The 21832-nt window shown below is 49.2% G+C and overlaps 1 protein-coding gene across 1 annotated transcript in view; it reads right to left on the reverse strand.

Annotated features, from left to right (window-relative positions):
• LOC137629379 (UBX domain-containing protein 1-like) overlaps positions 1 to 21832 on the reverse strand; it is a 72946-nt gene that overhangs the window by 25476 nt on the left and 25638 nt on the right. The window contains exon 4 of the mRNA XM_068360634.1: positions 19418 to 19541. Within this exon, the coding sequence (XP_068216735.1) occupies positions 19418 to 19541 (124 nt within the window). The remainder of the gene's footprint in view (positions 1 to 19417; positions 19542 to 21832) is intronic.

The raw sequence follows: 21832 nt of genomic DNA on the forward strand, positions 1-21832 counted from the left end.
GCTGTCGCGATCAGGTCCCCCAGACCAGCACTTGCTGGTTACCCAAGGTCAAAGACCCTTAGGTACACTCTCTCTATGAGGCTCTGCTCGGATAGTCTGAGAGAAACATTCCCCTGCCTGGAATGAGAGAGCCGATGGTGGAATTGAGAGAATCTCAATCATCCCGGTATCTCTACTGCAAGATGTGAAGGTGTGAAAATGCGTCCCCTGCTGGTTAGCATGAAGTCGACACGCAACAGGGCGACTTGGCAGGAGCGGTAGGATCTGAAGAGGGGCCAGACTAAGGCCCTTAAGCCTGCCTGAATGATGGAGAGGTATCCTTCAGGTCTTGACCATAGGCCTGGACCGGAACATGCCCCCCCCCCTTTCCTTTGACGAGTCCGAGAACCGCATCAAGAATGTGGGGAAAGGACGAGAATATCCACTACCATCAAGAGGCTCCATAGGTCAACACCCATTGCAGGTTTAATAGTTCCGCTGGTCCCATAGGGCCAGGGAGTCCGGTTAAACATTGCCTGAAGCCACCGGAACTTGGATCGCCCCACATGGAACTTATCCTGAGGCGACCGTTCGGACTATAAACGGGTCAATGAGGAAAGAAGAACTAGGAAACGTTCCAAGGTAGGGCTGAAAACTCTGCTTGACTGAGAACAGGTACTGCGACTCTCCTCAGTCTTGCCACAGTCAACCGAAAGGAAGGCTCGGAGGATGTGGTAACAGAATCTGGCGTCCCCAGGTGGTCACCCATCCAAGTACCGACGTTGCTTAACCTCGCTGGACGGACGAGAAGCGGGGTTTCCAACGTGGTAAGGCGGTTGACTCAATATCATGGCCAGATACTCCAGATGTTGAGGCAGAGGAAGAGAAGGCTCCAAGCAAAATACCATGAGCCCACACTCATGGTCAGCATTCGGAAGCTTTTCCCGGCGCTGAAGAAGGTCGAAACCCGAGCCTACCGGAGTTGACCAGCCCTCCAAACAGCAGAGGAGGCGGAAGTCTGCACCTGAGCGGCCAAGAGGAAGGCAGGGAGAGTTCTCTGGGGAAACAAACCTGCTATGCCACGGCGGGATAGCCACACTGCATCATAAGCAGGAATACTTGCAGTTTAGGCTGAATTCGACGAGCACCCTGGAAGATGGATGGAATGGAAACTGAAAGTACCCGTCCTTCCGATCCAGGGTTAAAGGAGTCCTGTCGCCTCGTTACCAGTCTGATCGATTCTGCTGGTCTACGCTGGCCAAAGTTTGTTCGACAAACTTGATCAGGGCTGAGAGGTTGACTATGGACATCCCCTCTCAGATCCTTCCTTACAAGAAAGGATCGACTGAGGGGGCCGGGGGTGAAGCCGTCGATGATCCTAAGGAAGACCTTCGCCTAAGGTATGGATCATTCTGCCCAACCGGGCAACTCTGCTGATGCTATGGCATAGAGGTTCAGAGACACTGAATTCGCTGACAGAGACGGCAGGCGCGATATCCTTGGCTACTCACAGAGATTGTGCGGGAATGGGCATCGGGAAGCTGTCATTCGGATGAGTAACCTTAAGCATCCTCCCAGCGAAAAAACCTGCAATCCTAGAGTTCGTGAACTCCTTTTAGGACTATGCCCCCCCGGGGGAGTCTCCCGTGCCATCTGTTCCTGACAGGAGGAAACTGCAATTGGACACCTTGTCCCAGTTGTCGTAGCCGATAACTTAGGCCGACGTGGTTGAAAGAAAAGGGAGCTGGAGCCCTGCAGAGTCTGGAAGAAAGCGCCTTGGAGGAGTGAAACCGGAAGTCGATTTACTCCGCACAGCAGATGTTTAAGTCTCTGTCCTTGGGCAAAGACAAAACTCTTCTCAAGGATGGAAGGGTGTCTGAGGTCGTTGACCTCCACAGATGAGACACCCGAAGGAAGCCTTCAGTCAGTGCGTCCAGATGGTACAACATCGAGCTTGTCCGCAAGTAGATACTTAACGACGAAAGGCCAAGGTGCCTGAGCTCGAGAGGAGGAAAGTACCCTTGATCTTCCTGTAGCTTCCTTGAACCAAACCTCGGGCCGTAACCGAGGAGGGAAAGAACCTGGTAAGCTCCCAGAGGAAGAGGTAAGCAGTCACCCCTTGTCCGATGGAGAAATCTTCAACGGAAAGCCCCCCCGCCAAAAATCCTTCCAGGGCGGGAGAAGGAGAGAGTACTCGTGCAGGAGAGGGGACCCTCGAGACCGACCTCTTGGGAACCAACTTCGCCCTGGGGGAAGTCACCACGAAGTCCACTCCTCTCTTTCTCTTCAGCGTAGGAGAGACAGCCGCTGGTTTGTTACCCTGGCCGGTGAGTGCTGGTTTCATAACCCTCATTAACGCCCGTGCCAGCGGATCAAACCATGTCTGCTGCTCCAAGGACACAGAGTCCGAAATCCTCGCTAAGGTGAAAGGGATCGGGCGATCCTTTGGAGAGGACACGACGGTTCCTGCCTGAAAAGAAGGTGGGAAGAATGCTGTACTGACCTGTCTTCGTCCTGCACTACCAACCTATGCTTGGATGGAGGTGATCCCGAGTGCCGCCTAGGAGCACGCGTCCCTGCTGCTACCACCGGCTGTGGAATTCGCCGCGAACTATGGTCGCGCGAGGGCGAACGGTCGCGCAAAGGCGAATGGTCGCGCGGGCGCACAGGCGAGTGGTCGCGCGGGCGCGCAGGCGAGCGGTCGCGAGGGCGCGCAGGCGAGCGATCGCGCGGGCGCGCAGGCGAGCGATCGCGCGGGCGCGCAGGCGAGCGATCGCGCGGGCGCGCAGGCGAGCGATCGCGCGGGCGCGCAGGCGAGCGATCGCGCGGGGCGCGCAGGCGAGCGATCGCGCGGGCGCGCAGGCGAGCGATCGCGCGGGCGCGCAGGCGAGCGATCGCGCGGGCGAATGGGCGTGACGGCGAGGGATCGTGCTGCCGCGTAGGTGAAGAAGATCGCTGGCGGTAAGCGATGGCGAGCAGCATGTGTAGGTGAATGATCGCGTGATAGGGTGCGATGGTGATCAGCATCCGCAAGAGGGCGAGCGTTCAGAGTTGTGCGATGAGGAGCAGCATGCGTAAGCGGGCAATCGTGCAGGGTTGTGCGATGGCGAGCAGCATGCGCAGGTGAATGATCGCGTGAAAGGGTGCGATGGTGATCAGCATCTGCAGGAGGGCGATCGTTCAGGGTTGTGCGATGAGGAGCAGCATGCGTAAGCGGGCAATCGTGCAGGGTTGTGCGATGGCGAGCAGCATGCGCAGGTGAATGATCGCGTGAAAGGGTGCGATGGTGATCAGCATCTGCAGGAGGGCGATCGTTCAGGGTTGTGCGATGAGGAGCAGCATGCGTAAGCGGGCAATCGTGCAGGGTTGTGCGATGGCGAGCAGCATGCGCAGGTGAATGATCGCGTGAAAGGGTGCGATGGTGATCAGCATCCGCAAGAGGGCGATCGTTCAGGGTTGTGCGATGAGGAGCAGCATGCGTAAGCGGGCAATCGTTCAGGGTTGTGCGATGGCGATCAGCATCCGCAGTTGAGGGTCGCGCGATGGCGATCAGCATCCGCAGTTGAGGGTCGCGCGATGGCGATCAGCATCCGCAGTTGAGGGTCGCGCGATGGCGATCAGCATCCGCAGTTGAGGGTCGCGCGATGGCGATCAGCATCCGCAGTTGAGGGTCGCGCGATGGCGATCAGCATCCGCAGTTGAGGGTCGCGCGATGGCGATCAGCATCCGCAGTTGAGGGTCGCGCGATGGCGATCAGCATCTGCAGTTGAGGGTCGCGCGATGGCGATCAGCATCCGCAGTTGAGCTAGTAGCTGGCGAACCATGTTCCTTCAGAAGTGTTGGAGAACGTTGGCGTGCCAGCTGTAACACACGTGGGCGATCCGGAGATCGCAGGCGAGCTGATGATCGCTGACGAGCTGACGATCGCTGGCGAGCTGATGATCGCTGACGAGCTGATGATCGCTGACGAGCTGATGATCGCTGACGAGCTGATGATCGCTGACGAGCAGAAGGCTACGCGTGGAAGCCTGCGCAAAGAAGAGTCCTTGACCCCGACCTGAACCGAAGTTCTAGATCGCGAGGGCGAACGAGGGCGCACAGGGCACGTAACAGGAACCGCAGGGAAGATCATCTTGAAAGCGCTGACGAACAGGAGAGCGCTGACGAACAGAAGGGCGCGCAGGGAAACCCTGACACGCAAGGGAAGAACCCCCGTGGGGGCAACCCTTTGCCCCGAAGGGATCGTTGTCCGCCGGGAGACTGATGTCCGTCGGAAGACCGCTGTCCGTCGGGAAGACCGTTGTCCGTCGGGAAGACCGTTGCCCGTCGGGAGACGAGATTAGACTGCTGTCCATCTGCACCAAGACGGAAGATCGAGAAAAAGAAGTTGTAGGCTGCAAACGGAGATTCAAAAAGGCGCCTCAAGCACCCTTATAGGGAGATGAGAGGCCCTTACGACGAGGCGGACGGAGGGCCTTACGGCGAGGGAGGCCAACAGCAACAGCAACAGAAGAAACCTCCGAAGAGGAGTCTCTATGAGTGTACTCTCTCGCGAACGACAGAGAAACACTTCGTGGAAGAGACTGGTCAGCCAGTGACCTAAAAGGGGCAATCCTCCGAAGAGGAGCCCCTGCAGTTGCCCAGCCCCTTGAGCGAAACTGCAGGTGCGACCGCTCAGCACCAAGAGCATAGTCGCACGAAAAAAAGGCAAGAGAAGAACCCCCCAAAAGAGGAAAAGCTCAAGCCTGGACAGGAAAAAACTTCCCTCGGAAGGAAAGTTATCCGCCCAAGGAGGCAAGCCTCCTGACTGTTCTAAAATGAACTGGAGAGCTGTCCGTCGACACGGGAGTACTACCAGTAGAAGGAGACACGCCCCTGACGACAATACAAGGGGGGAGGCAGCAACAGCCGAATCCCCAGGACTCAACCAGACAGCTCACACCGTTGCTATATTACAGAAACGAACTAGATCGGTAACTGTAAAAAAATAAAACAAATAATATTAGTACACATTCATTCCCCCGGGAAGGCTCCGAAGAGGAATCCCGAGGAAAAGGAACAAGAATTACACAACAGGCACGTGCCCTCACAACCACTTACACTCACGGAAGGAGAGCTGTAACCAAAACAGAATTATAACAATTATAATTATGTAACTATGTAATTATGTAATTTTAAAAAAGAATGAACACTAAAGAAAAAAACGAAAACCCCGAAAGGAATCGTTCTACAAGCTGAAAAATTAACAACTACAATTAGATTCATAAACTAATTGAGACAAAATGTACGGCGTAGCAACCCCACCCACACGGGAAGGAAGCTACAAGGGCGTAGTAAAACATAGTAAAAGGGTGAACGACCTCAAGAGAGAGAGAGAGAGAAAGACCGAAGTCAAACTCGTTCGCAACCCATAAAATTAGGCCGTGGTGGCCTAACTGCCGAGGCCTCCACGTAGATATCGTACACTACACACACACATCTGAAAAGGAAACTTACTTATTTCTATACTCAAATATATATACAAACATGAAAACATGTTTACATATATATTGAGTAAAAGAAAAGTAAGCGATTAAGTAAAGACAAAACAGACAATGGCTGCCAAGCGAGGACCAAGACAGAGACGTCTGTCACAGTCCGAGCCAAAAGTGAAAGTGAGTATTCACCTGTGTGTGAGGGGGAGGAGGGGTAGCTAGCTACCACTCCCCTACCCCCCCGCTAACTAGCGCGGGGGTAATACACCCTCGTTAAATTCTAATGGCTCGCCATTTCAGCTACGCTAAAAGTAATAACCCTTTGTAAATAGCGTGGTTTGTATTTCGGTTACGGAACAAACAATTTTTAGCATAAGATATGTAAAAGAAAAATATGTTATTTTCATTAGTAAAATAAATTTTTGAATATACTTACCCGATGATCATATGGCTGTCAGCTCTGCTGCCCGACAGAAAAACCTACGGGCGGAATACGCCAGCGATCGCTATACAGGTGGGGGTGTACATCAACAGCGCCATCTGTCGAGTAGGTACTCAAGTACTCTATGTCAACACAGAACCAATTTTCTCCTCGGTCCACTGGGTCTCTATTGGGGAGGAAGGGTGGGTCCTTTAATTTATGATCATCGGGTAAGTATATTCAAAAATTTATTTTACTAATGAAAATAATATTTTTCAATATTAAACTTACCCGATGATCATATAGCTGATTCACACCCAGGGGGGTGGGTAGAGACCAGCATATATGTTAACCTTAAGAGCTAAGTATTCCGTATTTCATTTTAGCAGTTATTCAAAATAACAAACATAAAATTAATAAGTACCTGGTAAGGAAGTCGACTTGAACAATTACTCTGCCTTTTTTAAGTACGTCTTCCTTACTGAGCCTCGCGATCCTCACAGGATGCTGAGCGACTCCTAGGAGCTGAAGTATGAAGGGCTGCAACCCATACTAAAGGACCTCATCACAACCTCTAATCTAGGCGCTTCTCAAGAAAGAATTTGACCACCCGCCAAATCAACCAGGATGCGAAAGGCTTCTTAGCCTTCCGGACAACCCAAACAACAACAATAAAAAGCATTTCAAGAGAAAGATTAAAAAAGGTTATGGGATTATGGGAATGTAGTGGCTGAGCCCTCACCCACTACTGCACTCGCTGCTACGAATGGTCCCAGGGTGTAGCAGTTCTCGTAAAGAGACTGGACATCTTTAAGGTAAAATGATGCGAACACTGACTTGCTTCTCCAATAGGTTGCATCCATTACACTCTGCAGAGATCTGTTTTGTTTGAAGGCCACTGAAGTTGCGACAGCTCTAACTTCATGTGTCCTTACCTTCAGCAAGGCATGGTCCTCCTCATTCAGATGGGAATGAGCTTCTCGAATTAAAAGCCTGATATAATAAGAAACTGCATTCTTCGACATTGGTAAAGAAGGTTTCTTAATGGCACACCATAAAGCTTCTGATTGTCCACGTAATGGCTTAGTCCGTTTCAAATAGTACTTAAGAGCTCTTACTGGGCATAGTACTCTTTCTTGTTCATTTCCAACCAAACTAGCAAGGCTTGGAATTTCGAACGATTTGGGCCAAGGACGAGAAGGAAGTTCGTTTTTGGCTAAAAAACCAAGCTGTAAGGAACATGTAGCCGTTTCAGATGTAAATCCTATGTTCCTGCTGAAGGCGTGTATCTCACTGACTCTTTTAGCTGTTGCTAAGCAGACGAGGAAAAGAGTTTTCTAAGTGAGATCTTTAAAAGAGGCTGATTGAAGTGGCTCGAACCTTGCTGACATAAGGAATCTTAGTACCACGTCTAAGTTCCAACCTGGTGTGGCCAACCGACGCTCCTTCGTGGTCTCAAAAGACTTAAGGAGGTCCTGTAGATCTTTGTTGTTAGACAGATCTAAGCCTCTGTGACGGAAGACTGCTGCCAACATGCTTCTGTAACCCTTGATCGTGGGGGCTGAAGTTACAGAGGTACTGGTTGAGGATACTGATTTGGATTTGCACCAACTTCGGAAGACTTCCCACTTCGACTGGTAGACTTTGAGAGTGGATGTCCTCCTAGCTCTAGCAATCGCTCTGGCTGCCTCCTTCGAAAAGCCTCTAGCTCTCGAGAGTCTTTCGATAGTCTGAAGGCAGTCAGACGAAGAGCGTGGAGGCTTGGGTGTACCTTCTTTACATGCGGCTGACGCAGAAGGTCCACTCTTAGGGGAAGTGTTCTGGGAACGTCTACTAGCCATTGCAGTACCTCGGTGAACCATTCTCTCGCGGGCCAGAGGGGAGCAACCAACGTCAACCGTGTCCCTTCGTGAGAGGCGAACTTCTGCAGTACTCTGTTGACAATCTTGAACGGGGGGAACGCATAAAGGTCTAGATGGGACCAATCCAGAAGAAAGGCATCTATGTGAACTGCTGCTGGGTCCGGAATCGGTGAACAATAATTTGGGAGCCTCTTGGTCATCGAGGTTGCGAACAGATCTATGGTGGGTTGGCCCCACAATGCCCATAGTTTGTTGCATACATTCTTGTGAAGGGTCCACTCTGTTGGGATGATTTGACCCTTCCGGCTGAGGCGGTCTGCCATGACATTCATGTCGCCTTGAATGAACCTCGTTACAAGGGATATGTTTCGATCTCTTGACCAGGTGAGGAGGTCCCTTGCGATCTCGTACAACTTCATCGAATGAGTCCCTCCTTGCTTGGAGATGTACGCCAGTGCTGTGGTGTTGTCGGAGTTCACCTCCACCACCTTGCCTAGAAGGAGGGACTTGAAGCTTCTCAAGGCCAGATGAACTGCCAGTAGCTCCTTGCAGTTGATGTGTAACTCGCTTTGAACCGCATTCCACGTGCCCGAGCATTCCCGACCGTCCAACGTCGCACCCCAGCCCGTGTCCGATGCGTCCGAGAAGAGAAGGTGGTCGGGGGTCTGAACAGCCAGTGGCAGACCCTCCCTGAGGAGAATGTTGTTCTTCCACCAAGTCAGTGACGACTTCATCTTCTCGGAAATAGGAACTGAGACCGCTTCTAGCGTCTTGTCCTTTCTCCAGTGAGCAGCTAAGTGAAACTGAAGGGGGCGAAGGTGGAGTCTCCCTAACGCGATGAACTGGTCCAGTGATGAAAGTGTCCCTATCAGACTCATCCACTGTCTGACCGAACACCGGTCCTTCTTCAGCATGGACTGGATGCATTCTTGGGCTTGACTGATTCTGGGGGCCGACGGAAAAGCCCGAAAAGCTTGACTCTGAATCTCCATTCCTAGGTAAACTATAGTTTGGGATGGGACGAGTTGGGACTTTTCTATATTGACCAGGAGACCCAATTCCTTGGTCAGATCTAGAGTCCACTGTAGATTCTCCAGACAGCGACGACTTGACGCAGCTCTTAAAAGCCAGTCATCCAAATAGAGGGAGGCTCTGATGTTTGCTAAATGCAGGAATTTGGCAATATTCCTCATCAGTTTGGTAAAAACTAGAGGTGCCGTGCTTAGGCCAAAGCACAGGGCTTGGAACTGGTATACGACCTTCCCGAAAACGAACCTTAGAAAAGGTTGGGAATCTGGGTGGATGGGGACGTGAAAGTACGCGTCCTTTAGGTCTAACGAGACCATCCAGTCTTCCTTCCTGACCGATGCTAGAACAGACTTTGTCGTCTCCATGGTGAACGTCTGCTTTGTGACAAAGACATTCAGAGAACTGACGTCTAGCACCGGTCTCCACCCTCCTGTCTTCTTCGGCACTAAGAAGAGGCGGTTGTAGAAGCCCGGGGATTGATGGTCCCGGACTATGACTACCGCTCCCTTTTGTAGTAAGAGAGACACCTCTTGCTGTAAAGCTAGCCTCTTTTCCTCCTCTCTGTACCTGGGAGAGAGGTTGATGGGAGTCGTTGCTAGAGGGGGCTTGCGCAAGAATGGAATCTTGTACCCCTCCCTGAGTAACTTCACAGACTGTGCGTCTGCGCCCCTGTTCTCCCAGGCCTGCCAGTAGTTCTTGAGCCTGGCTCCCACTGCTGTCTGAAGAAGGTGGCAGTCAGACTCTGCCTCTAGAGGACTTGGAACCCTTCTTCTTACTCCCACGTTGACTTCCGGCACGAGCACCTCCTCTGCTGGAGGCTCTGCCACGAAAGGGCGGAATGAACCTTGACGCTGGTGTGTCCATCCTAGGTCTAGGTACGGAGGGCAAAGGGGTGACTTTGCGTGCGGATGACGCCACCAGGTCATGGGTGTCTTTCTGGATCAAGGAGGCAGCAATCTCCTTGATCAACTCTTCAGGGAAGAGACACTTCGAGAGTGGAGCAAACATCAGCTCCGACTTTTGACAAGGGGTGACTCCAGCTGACAAGAAGGAGCAAAGGTGATCTCGCTTCTTGAGTACCCCAGACACGAAAGAAGCCGCAAGCTCACTAGACCCATCCCTAACGGCTTTGTCCATGCAGGACATGATGAGCATGGAAGTTTCCTTATCAGAAGGGGAGGTCTTCCTGCTCAATGCTCCCAAACACCAGTCCAGGAAGTTAGACCTCGAAAGCGCGGAAAACTCCCTTCATAAGATGGTCCATGTCCGAAGGGGTCCAGCAAATCTTGGAGCGTCTCATAGCCAGCCTGCGGGGAGAGTCTACCAGACTTGAGAAGTCGCCCTGGGCAGAGGCAGGAACTCCCAAGCCGAGAACTTCTCCCGTGGCATACCAGACGCTAGATCTGGAAGCAAGCTTGACCGGGGGAAACATGAAGGATGTCTTTCCCAAATGCTTCTTGGACTGCAACCACTCTCCCAGTACCCTTAAGGCTCTCTTGGACGAGCGAGCGAGTACGAGCTTCGTAAAGGCAGGATCTGCTGACTGCATGCCTAAAGCGAACTCAGAGGGAGGCGAGCGTGGTGCTGCAGACACAAACTGGTCTGGATATAAATCCTTAAAGAGCGCAAGCACTTTCCTAAAGTCTAAGGAGGGAGGCGTGGTCTTGGGTTCTTCGATGTCGGAGTGTTGGTCGTCAAGATGTGCAGCTTCGTCATCATCAGAGATACCATCGTCTGAATGTTGAGGAGGAAGAGGCAACGGAGTGGGCTGGACAGCTGAGTCCGGCAGCACGGGTGCATGCGTGGCTGCACTGGACCCAACATCATGCCACTGTTGGTCAGTCTGAGAACTGGCAACAACCAAAGCTGAGTGGGTGCGCAAAGAGTCTACACCCGACTGTGGAAGGATAGCGGAGACCACCGTGGGTTGCGGAGGCTGACGCACCGCGTCAAAACACGGCAGCCTAACTCCACCCTCCTGTTGTTGTGGTAGCTCACGCACGGCAACGGAGTGCTCCGTGCGTCTGTGGGAGTCAGCATGCGTCTGGCAGGGTCGACTGCGCATGGGTGGAGGAGCTCTCACAGCCGGAGTGTGGGAGCAGGCAGCCTCAGCGTCTGCTGGGCGCACAACCGTGGCAGGTTGTAGGTTAACGGGTGCAGCGTCAACCTTCTCCGCAGCCGGAGTGAGGGAGCAGGCAGCCTCAGCGTGAGCTGGGCGCACAACCGTGGCAGGTTGTAGGCTAACGGGAGCAGTGTCTACCTTCTCCGCACGAAACTCCTGCATAACCGCAGCTAACTGAGTCTGCATAGACTGCAGTAAAGACCACTTAGGGTCTACAAAAGCGGCAACAGACGGAGCTACTGTCCGTTGAGACTGAGGGTCTAAAACAGCGGGTGCGGCAACAGACGGAGTTACTGCCTGTTGCGGTACCACTTTGCCTCTCTTGGGAGGTGTGCAGTCGTCGGAGGACTGCAGCGAGTCCGAACTGACCCAGTGGCTACACCTGGGCCGTTGGACTAGCTCGGAAGGGACCTTACGCTTAAGAGGCCGTGAGACCTTGGTCCATCGTTTCTGTCTAGAAACCTCTTCCGCAGACGAGGACAAAATGGGCTCACTCGTTTTCTTGTGGGTGGGACGATCTCGGAAAGATACGTCCGAAACCACGGAGGGTACGTCTGTACGCTGATTAAAGCCTGTCGAACCCTTTGGTCGTACGACATTGCTTCTCCCCTGGGCTTGGGAGCTTGCAAGAGGTCCCGGACTGGGAGGACGACAGGCACGAACAGACGCACCCTCATGCGTAACACTGACACTTTTCACTGCACTGACACTCACTTCACTTCCCACTGCACTTTTACCTTTCAACTCTCTGACATCAGCCATGAGTTGATTGCGGTCATTAGCCAATGACTCGACTCTCTCACCTAGAGCCTGAATGGCACGCATCATATCCGCCATTGAAGGTTGATGAGAGCTAGCAGGGGGGTCGGGTGCAACCACTACAGGGGAAGGAATAGGTTGAGGGGCATGGGGACAGGAAAAATCAATTGAGCGAGACGAACTCCTCCTGATCCTATCCTTCTCTAGCCTACGTGCATATTTCAGGAATTCTTGAAACCCGAATTCCGAAAGCCCAGCGCATTCCTCACATCGATCTTCCAATTGACAGGCTTTACCCCTACAATTGGAACAAACGGTGTGCGGATCGATAGAGGCCTTCGGAAGACGCCTTGAACAGTCCCTAGCGCTACATTTCCTGTACTTGGGGACTTGAGAAGGGTCAGACATCTTGAATTAGTCAAAGGGGGGAATTCAAAATCTATCCAAGTCGTCAACAAATAATCCAAATCCAAAAAAGAATGCAAGGAAGTATTGAAGATAACTTCTGCACAGCGATAGCTAATAACTAGAGATGAATACTTCACCAAATAACGTGAAATTCAATCCAGAAAACAAGAGCGTATTCAGTAGGTCTTGCCGGTGGCACGACAGAGAGAAAATTGGTTCTGTGTTGACATAGAGTACTTGAGTACCTACTCGACAGATGGCGCTGTTGATGTACACCCCCACCTGTATAGCGATCGCTGGCGTATTCCGCCCGTAGGTTTTTCTGTCGGGCAGCAGAGCTGACAGCCATATGATCATCGGGTAAGTTTAATATTGAAAAATTCTCCTTATTTGAAAATAAAAACACAACCTACCAAATATTGTTTTGCTGACTGTAGGTTCTGATATCTTTTAAGTCTAATTCTTAGTGTAAGTTTAAGAACTACTGTAAGTGAAGTGTTTCTCTTATACCTCTATGTATTCTTTATCAACCCATTATATATCTATAGGTTTAATACGAAACCTATTTATAGATTAGTGATTTTGTCTATTTGCCCAATTTTCTTTGTAAGCGCTGAAAAAGCTGTGCTCTTTTCTGTTCACCATCTTCAATCCATATTTACTTAAACAATATTTCTATCTATTTAACAGTTTTACTAATTAGATTCACATATGAAGTTAGTTTTGCTCTAAGTGGTATTCTACTATTATCAAGTTAGGTGTGCATTATCAGTCCTGGTAATTGGCATGCAGTAGGCCATATGCACTGTGTCCCAGAATGAGAAAGTTAAAGATGGCTTACATAAAATATATTTCTATTTTCTGTGGTGGTAAAGCTCATACTTCTAAGATTTTGATTAAAAGGGAAGATTCATGGAAATATGTTATTTTCATTAGTAAAATAAATTTTTGAATATACTTACCCGTTGATCATGTAGCTGCAGCCCTGCTGCCCGACAGAAAAAACCTACGGGCGGAATACGCCAGCGATCGCTATACAGGTGGGGGTGTACATCAACAGCGCCATCTGTCGAGTAGGTACTCAAGTACTTCTTGTCAACAAAGAACCAATTTTCTCCTCGGTCCACTGGGTCTCTATGGGGAGGAAGGGTGGGTCCTTTAATTTATGATCATCGGGTAAGTATATTCAAAAATTTATTTTAGTAATGAAAATAACATTTTTCAATATTAATCTTACCCGTTGATCATGTAGCTGATTCACACCCAGGGGGGTGGGTGGAGACCAGCATACATGTTAACATTAGAAACTAAGTATTCCGTATTTCATTTTAGTAGTTATTCAAAATAACAAACATAAAATTAATAAGTACCTGGTAAGGAAGTCGACTTGAACAATTACTCTGCCTTTTTAAGTACGTCTTCCTTACTGAGCCTCGCGATCCTCTTAGGATGCTGAGCGACTCCTAGGTGCTGAAGTATGAAGGGCTGCAACCCATACTAAAGGACCTCATCACAACCTCAAATCTAGGCGCTTCTCAAGAAAAGAATTTGACCACCCACCAAATCAACCAGGATGCGAAAGGCTTCTTAGCCTTCCGTACAACCCAAAAACAACAATAAAAACATTTCAAGAGAAAGATTAAAAAAGGTTATGGGATTATGGGAATGTAGTGGTTGAGCCCTCACCTACTACTGCACTCGCTGCTACGAATGGTCCCAGGGTGTAGCAGTTCTCGTAAAGAGACTGGACATCTTTAAGGTAAAATGATGCGAACACTGACTTGCTTCTCCAATAGGTTGCATCCATTACACTCTGCAGAGATCTGTTTTGTTTGAAGGCCACTGAAGTTGCGACAGCTCTAACTTCATGTGTCCTTACCTTCAGCAAAGCATGGTCTTCCTCATTCAGATGAGAATGAGCTTCTCTAATCAAAAGTCTGATGTAATAAGAAACTGCGTTCTTCGACATCGGTAAAGCAGGTTTCTTAATAGAGCACCATAAAGCTTCTGATTGTCCTCGTAATGGCTTCGTACGTCTTAAATAGTACTTAAGAGCTCTTACTGGGCATAGTACTCTCTCTTGTTCGTTTCCAACCAAACTGGACAGACTTGGAATCTCGAACGATTTGGGCCAAGGACGAGAAGGGAGTTCGTTTTTAGCTAAAAAACCAAGCTGTAAGGAACATGTAGCCGTTTCAGATGTAAATCCTATGTTCCTGCTGAAGGCGTGTATCTCACTGACTCTTTTAGCTGTTGCTAAGCAGACGAGGAAAAGAGTCTTCAAAGTGAGATCTTTAAAAGAGGCTGATTGAAGCGGTTCGAACCTTGCTGACATCAGGAACCTTAAAACCACGTCTAAGTTCCAACCTGGTGTGGCCAACCGACGCTCCTTCGAGGTCTCAAAAGACTTAAGGAGGTCCTGTAGATCTTTGTTGTTGGAAAGATCTAAGCCTCTGTGGCGGAAGACTGCTGCCAACATGCTTCTGTAACCTTTGATCGTAGGAGCTGAAAGGGATCTTACCTTCCTTAGGTGTAAAAGGAAGTCAGCTATCTGAGTTACAGAGGTACTGGTTGAGGATACTGAATTCGCCTTGCACCAGCTTCGGAAGACTTCCCATTTTGACTGGTAGACCTTGAGAGTGGATGTCCTCCTTGCTCTGGCAATCGCCCTTCGTGAGAGGCGAACTTCTGCAGTACCTTGTTGACAATCTTGAACGGGGGGAACGCATAAAGGTCTAGATGGGACCAATCCAGAAGAAAGGCATCTATGTGAACTGCTGCTGGGTCCGGAATCGGTGAGCAATAATTTGGGAGCCTCTTGGTCATCGAGGTAGCGAACAGATCTATGGTGGGCTGACCCCACAAGGCCCATAGTCTGTTGCAAACATTCTTGTGAAGGGTCCATTCTGTTGGGATGATCTGACCCTTCCGGCTGAGGCGGTCTGCCATGACATTCATGTCGCCTTGAATGAACCTCGTTACTAGAGATATGTTTCGATCTCTTGACCAGGTGAGGAGGTCCCTTGCGATCTCGAACAACGTCATCGAATGAGTCCCTCCTTGCTTGGAGATGTACGCCAAGGCTGTGGTGTTGTCGGAGTTCACTTCCACCACCTTGCCTAGAAGGAGGGACTTGAAGCTTCTCAAGGCCAGATGAACTGCCAGTAGCTCCTTGCAGTTGATGTGCAGTGCTCTTTGATCCGAATTCCACGTGCCCGAGCATTCCCGACCGTCCAGTGTCGCACCCCAGCCCGTGTCCGAGAAGAGAAGGTGGTCGGGGGTCTGAACAGCCAGTGGTAGACCTTCCCTGAGCAGAATGTTGTTCTTCCACCAAGTCAGTGCAGACTTCATCTTCTCGGAGATAGGAACTGAGACCGCTTCTAGCGTCATGTCCTTTCTCCAGTGAGCAGCTAGGTGATACTGAAGGGGTCGGAGGTGGAGTCTCCCTAACGCGATGAACTGGTCCAGCGATGAAAGCGTCCCTATCAGACTCATCCACTGTCTGACTGAACATCGGTTCTTCTTCAGCATGCTCTGGATGCATTCTTGGGCTTGACTGATTCTGGGGGCCGACGGAAAAGCCCGAAAAGCTTGACTCTGAATCTCCATACCTAGATATACTATAGTTTGGGATGGGACGAGTTGGGACTTTTCCATATTGACCAGGAGACCCAATTCCTTGGTCAGATCCAGAGTCCATTTTAGAGTCTCCAGACAGCGACGACTTGACGCAGCACTTAAAAGCCAGTCGTCCAAATAGAGGGAGGCTCTGATGTCTGCTAAATGCAGGAATTTGGCAATATTCCTCATCAGTTTGGTAAACACTAGAGGTGCCGTGCTTAGGCCAAAGCACAGGGCTTGGAACTGGTATACCACCTTCCCAAAAACCAACCTTAGAAAAGGTTGGGAATCTGGGTGGATGGGGACGTGAAAGTACGCGTCCTTTAGGTCTAACGAGACCATCCAGTCTTCCTTCCTGACCGATGCTAGAACCGACTTCGTCGTCTCCATGGTGAACGTCTGCTTGGTGACAAAGACATTTAGAGCACTGACGTCTAGCACCGGTCTCCACCCTCCTGTCTTCTTCGCCACTAAGAAGAGACGGTTGTAGAAGCCCGGGGATTGATGGTCCTGGACTATGACTACCGCTCCCTTTTGTAGCAAGAGAGACACCTCTTGCTGTAAAGCTAGCCTCTTGTCCTCCTCTCTGTACCTGGGAGAGAGGTCGATGGGAGTTGTTGCTAGAGGGGGCTTGCGCAAGAATGGAATCCTGTACCCCTCTCTGAGTAACTTCACAGACTGTGCGTCTGCACCCCTGTTCTCCCAGGCCTGCCAGTAGTTCTTGAGCCTGGCTCCCACTGCTGTCTGAAGAAGGTGGCAGTCAGACTCTGCCTTTTGAGGACTTGGAACCCTTCTTCTTGTTGCCACGTTGACTAACGGCACGAGTACCTCCTCTGCTGGAGGTTCTGCCACGAAAGGGCGGAATGAACCTAGACGCTGGTGTGTCCATCCTAGGTCTAGGCACGGAAGGTAAAGCTGTGACTTTACGTGCGGATGACGCCACCAGGTCATGAGTGTCTTTCTGGATCAACGAGGCGGCAATCCCCTTGATCAACTCTTCAGGAAAGAGACACTTCGATAGCGGAGCAAACATCAGTTCTGACTTCTGACATGGGGTGACTCCCGCCGACAAGAAGGAGCAAAGGTGATCCCGCTTCTTGATAACTCCAGACACGAAAGAAGCCGCAAGCTCGCCAGACCCATCCCGTATGGCTTTGTCCATGCAGGACATGATGAGCATGGCAGATTCCTTATCCGAAGGGGAGGTCTTCCTGCTCAACGCTCCCAAACACCAGTCCAGGAAGTTAAAGATCTCGAACGCACGGAAAACTCCCTTCAAAAGATGGCCATGTCCGAAGAAGTCCAGCAAATCTTGGAGCGTCTCATAGCCAGTCTGCGGGGAGAGTCTACCAGACTTGAGAAGTCGCCCTGGGCAGAGGCAGGAACTCCCAAGCCGAGAACCTCTCCCGTGGCATACCAGACGCTAGATCTGGAAGCAAGCTTGGCCGGGGGAAACATGAAGGATGTCTTCCCAAGTTGCTTCTTGGCCTGCAACCACTCTCCCAGTACCCTTAAAGCTCTCTTGGACGAGCGAGCGAGTACGAGCTTCGTAAAGGCAGGAGCTGCTGACTGCATGCCTAAAGCGAACTCAGAGGGAGGTGAGCGTGGAGCTGCAGACACAAACTGGTCCGGATACAACTCCTTAAACAGGGCAAGGACTTTCCTAAAGTCTAAGGAGGGAGGCGTAGTCTTGGGTTCATCTATGTCGGAGTGTTGGTCGTCCAAATGCGCAGCTTCGTCGTCATCAGAGATTCCTTCATCCGAATGCTGAGGAGGAAGCGGCAAAGGAGGAGATAAAAGCTGAACGGCTGAATCCGGCAGCACGGGTGCATGCGTAGCTGCACTGGATCCAACATCATGCCGCTGTTGGTCAGTCTGAGAGCTGGCAACAACCAAAGCGGAGTGGTGGTGCGTGGTGGGGACCACCGTGGGTTGCGGAGACTGACGCACCGCGTCAAAACACGGCAGCTTGACTCCACCTTCCTGCTGATGCGGTAGCTCGCGCACGTCAACGGAGGGTGCCGCACGTCGGCTAACGTCAACATGCGTCTGGCAGGGTCGACTGCGCATAGGTGGTGGAGCTCTCACAGCCGGAGTGTGGGAGCAGGCAGCCGCAGTGTCAGCTGGGCGCACAACCGTGGCAGGTTGTAGGCTAACGGGTGCAGCGTCAACCTTCTCAGCACGATACTCCTGCATGAAGGAAGCTAGCTGAGTCTGCATAGACTGCAGCAAAGACCACTTAGGGTCTACAGCGGCTGGTGCGGCAACAGACGGAGTGATTGCCTGCTGCGGAACCACTCTACCTCTCTTGGGAGGTGTGCAGTCTTCGGAGGACTGCGGCGAGTCCGAACTGACCCAGTGGCTACACCTGGGCCGTTGGACTCGCTCGGAAGGGACCTTGCGCTTGAGAGGTCGTGAGACCTTGGTCCAGCGTTTCTGTCGAGAAACTTCTTCCGCAGACGAGGAATGAATGGGCTCACTCGTCTGTTTGTGGGTGGGACGATCTCGGCAAGATACGTCCTCAACCACGGAGGGAACGTCTGTCCGCTGATCAAGGCCTGTCGAACCCTTTGGTCGTACGACATTGCTTCTCCCCTGGGCTTGGGAGCTTGCAAGAGGTCCCGGACTGGGAGGACGACAGGCACGAACAGACGCACCCTCATGCGTAACACTGACACTTTTCACTGCACTGACACTCACTTCACTTCCCACTGCACTTTTATCTTTCAACTCCCTGACGTCAGCCATGAGTTGATTGCGGTCATTCGCTAATGACTCAACTCTCTCACCAAGAGCCTGAATGGCACGCATCATATCCGCCATCGAAGGTTGATGAGAGCTAGTAGGAGGGTCGGGTGTAACCACTACAGGGGAAGGAATAGGTTGTGGGGCATGGGGAGAGGAAAAATCAATAGAGCGAGACGAACTCCTCCTGATCCTATCCTTCTCTAGCCTACGTGCATACTTAAGGAATTCTTGAAAATCGAATTCCGAAAGCCCAGCGCATTCCTCACATCGATCTTCCAATTGACAGGCTTTACCCCTACAATTGGAACAAACGGTGTGCGGATCGATAGAGGCCTTCGGAAGACGCCTAGAACAGTCCCTAGCGCTACACTTCCTGTACTTGGGGACTTGAGTAGGGTCAGACATCTTGAATTAGTCAAAGGGGGGAAATCCAAAATCTATCCAAGTCGTCAACAAATAATCCAAAATCTAATCAATGAAAGTGAGAAAGTATTGAGGATAACTTCTGCACAGCGAAAGCTAATAACTAGAGAGAATACTTCACCAAATAACGTGAAAATCAACTCCAGAAAACAACAGCGTATTCAGTAGGTCTTGCCGGTGGCACGACAGAGAGAAAATTGGTTCTTTGTTGACAAGAAGTACTTGAGTACCTACTCGACAGATGGCGCTGTTGATGTACACCCCCACCTGTATAGCGATCGCTGGCGTATTCCGCCCGTAGGTTTTTTCTGTCGGGCAGCAGAGCTGCAGCTACATGATCAACGGGTAAGATTAATATTGAAAAAATTTGTTTTTCTACGAGTAAATAACGCTCTAATCTCTTTTACACAATATTACTTATAAATTATTTACTTTTCAAATCAGATGGCTTTAAATCTCTATATGCAAAAAAAATTGTTCCTACATTCCTCTAACATTCATGTGATTCCATAAGGTAAATGAAAATCTGCTGATAACATGCATAAAGAAACTTCCTCTATACAGTACATACCTTTTGTAGCTTCTCCTCCTCACTCAAGGGTTTTTTTTCCTCAGTGGATTCGGAAAAGTTTTCGTGGCCAGATTTTATAGCATGATATTCTACTTCCTCATTACTTTTAAAGAGCTTTCCACAACTGAAAAGCAGAGATGAAATTGAAATGTGATACAGGTGCTCAAATACAGCATCCTAGCATGATTTTAATGAAAATACAGTATTGCACTATACAAAAATCCAATATCTAATATAATTTACTACAATAATGCAAACTTATTATAGTATTCTACTTTTTATAAATGCCACTGTTTGTACAGTCTGTAACCTAGAAATATGAGAGGGAGGAAGATGAATTGTAAGTACAAAGTGAGAAATCTGTTGGTATAGTAGAAAATTACTAACATTCACTATATAATCTTAGAAATCACAAACTATTACTTTTTACAATTCTGTGGTTTATGTTACCATCACCTTTAGGATGTGGTGCCACTACATTTGGCATCTACATGAATCCCTAAATAAAACATATTACCAAACAGGTAACATTAAAAAAAAAAAACTATGGTAACTAGATGAAGCTCTAAAACTATACAGTACACTACTGTATTTCTAAATTAACAATTTTGTCACTAATCACTTTATCATACATCCAGAAGACAACTTGACTGGATATAACAAACTTCATCATCATCATCATCTCCTACAACTATTGACGCAAAGGGCCTCGGTTAGATTTCGCCAGTCATCTCTATCTTGAGCTTTTAAATCAATAGTTCTCCATTCATCATCTCCTACTTATAGATATAAAAGTAGTTGATCACTGACTTTTGCTAAAGACAAAAAGTTAAGCCTTAAATATACTGTATTGGAACCTACCTCTTTGAAGGTAAAGATGTAAAAAGTTATGACTGATCAAATGATAAGACCCTCAACAAGTTTTTCCTAACTTGTGGGTCTTCTCAACTAAGTCCTAAGCCAAAGGGGGAACATAGGGTTGTGTTAGCCTATTGGAAACGTCCCAGCCTGTCAATCTGCTACACTAGGGTACAAGATCTACTCAAGCTTGATAGTTTCTTATAGTGTCTGCAACCTCGCCATCCTAGTGAGCAAGGGGGAGGGGGTTTTGGGAAAGCCTATAGGTCTACCTGCTATGTCACCAGTAGCTATTGCCTGACCCTCCTTGGTCCTAGCTTAATGGAAAGGGGGCTTGGGCACTGATCATATGTATATATTGTCTGTCTCTAGGGCATTTTCCTGCTGGGGGATTGTCACTGTCCCTTGTCCCTGGCATTCAAGTGACCTTTAAACCTTTAAACACCTTCCAACAGCTTAATAAGCTTGCTCAACAGAGCTGAGCAGTCATGTAATTGATTTGTTATGCAAACAAAATGCAAGGATAGAAATTGTTTTTAAAAAGGGTAAGTAAAGACGCTTGTTCCAGAGGATCATATGAAGCTTAGCAAGATTTTTAACACAAACAACAGATTCCATCTAATTAGCTGAATAGTTTCCTTGGAAGATTCCAGCAAAAAAAAAAATTGGTAGTCACCTCAACTCTGCCAATAAAAAAAAGTATCTCCTGAGAAACAAAGACTTGAGAAATGGTGGATCTAAAGCTGCCTCTCCAACCAAGCTAAGACCAGGGAGAGCCAGGCAATGGCTGCTGATAACTCAGCAGGTAGATCTATAGGCTCTCCCAAAACTCCTCCTCTCTAGCTCACAAGGATGGTGAGGCTGCAGATACTACAAAAACCCATCGAGTTTGGTGTTTTAAAACCCAGTCCACCAGATCTCTAGGCAGGGACGTTTCTAATACACTACCACAACTCTTAGTAGTTGCAAATTTATTGCTCAACCAGTATCAATCCCAAGGGTACCCAAAAAACTTTCCCTAAATTCTAGCTTCTCCCTGACTGGTAGGTAGATAAAAAATACATGCATTACTTGAACTTTCTATGATCACCTTAACATTCAGAATCATTTCAGATTATACTCCATCCTACTTCTACCATATCTTCAACCATTTCCTCTTTAAACAGTACGTCTACTACATTTTGTCTTGTCTCCCAGCCATTCCATCTGTATTTATATTTCTGTGTTGCAGCCAGTGGTTTCTGTGTTGTCCCTTTTATAATTTACATCTAGAATGTAACAAATACCTATGTATCTTCTCGTCGGAATTTTCCCCTTACCTAATTTTACCATTCCTGTTTGTACATTTACATTGATCATCCTTTTATGTTTGCATTATTTCTACATGACCAAAGATTGTTTTTCATCCACAAACCACCAGTCTACTTAAAACAGCCAAATACTGGTAATTGTAAAAAGTGATAGGTTTTTAATTTGAATGACAGAAAGGAAATCACACATTTTAAAAACCCTATGAGCTATGATGTGGTTTCCTATTCCAAATGTTACACATTAAAA

The sequence above is a fragment of the Palaemon carinicauda genome, chromosome 2, assembly GCF_036898095.1.
Source record: "Palaemon carinicauda isolate YSFRI2023 chromosome 2, ASM3689809v2, whole genome shotgun sequence".
NCBI classification, from domain to species: Eukaryota; Metazoa; Arthropoda; class Malacostraca; order Decapoda; family Palaemonidae; genus Palaemon; species Palaemon carinicauda.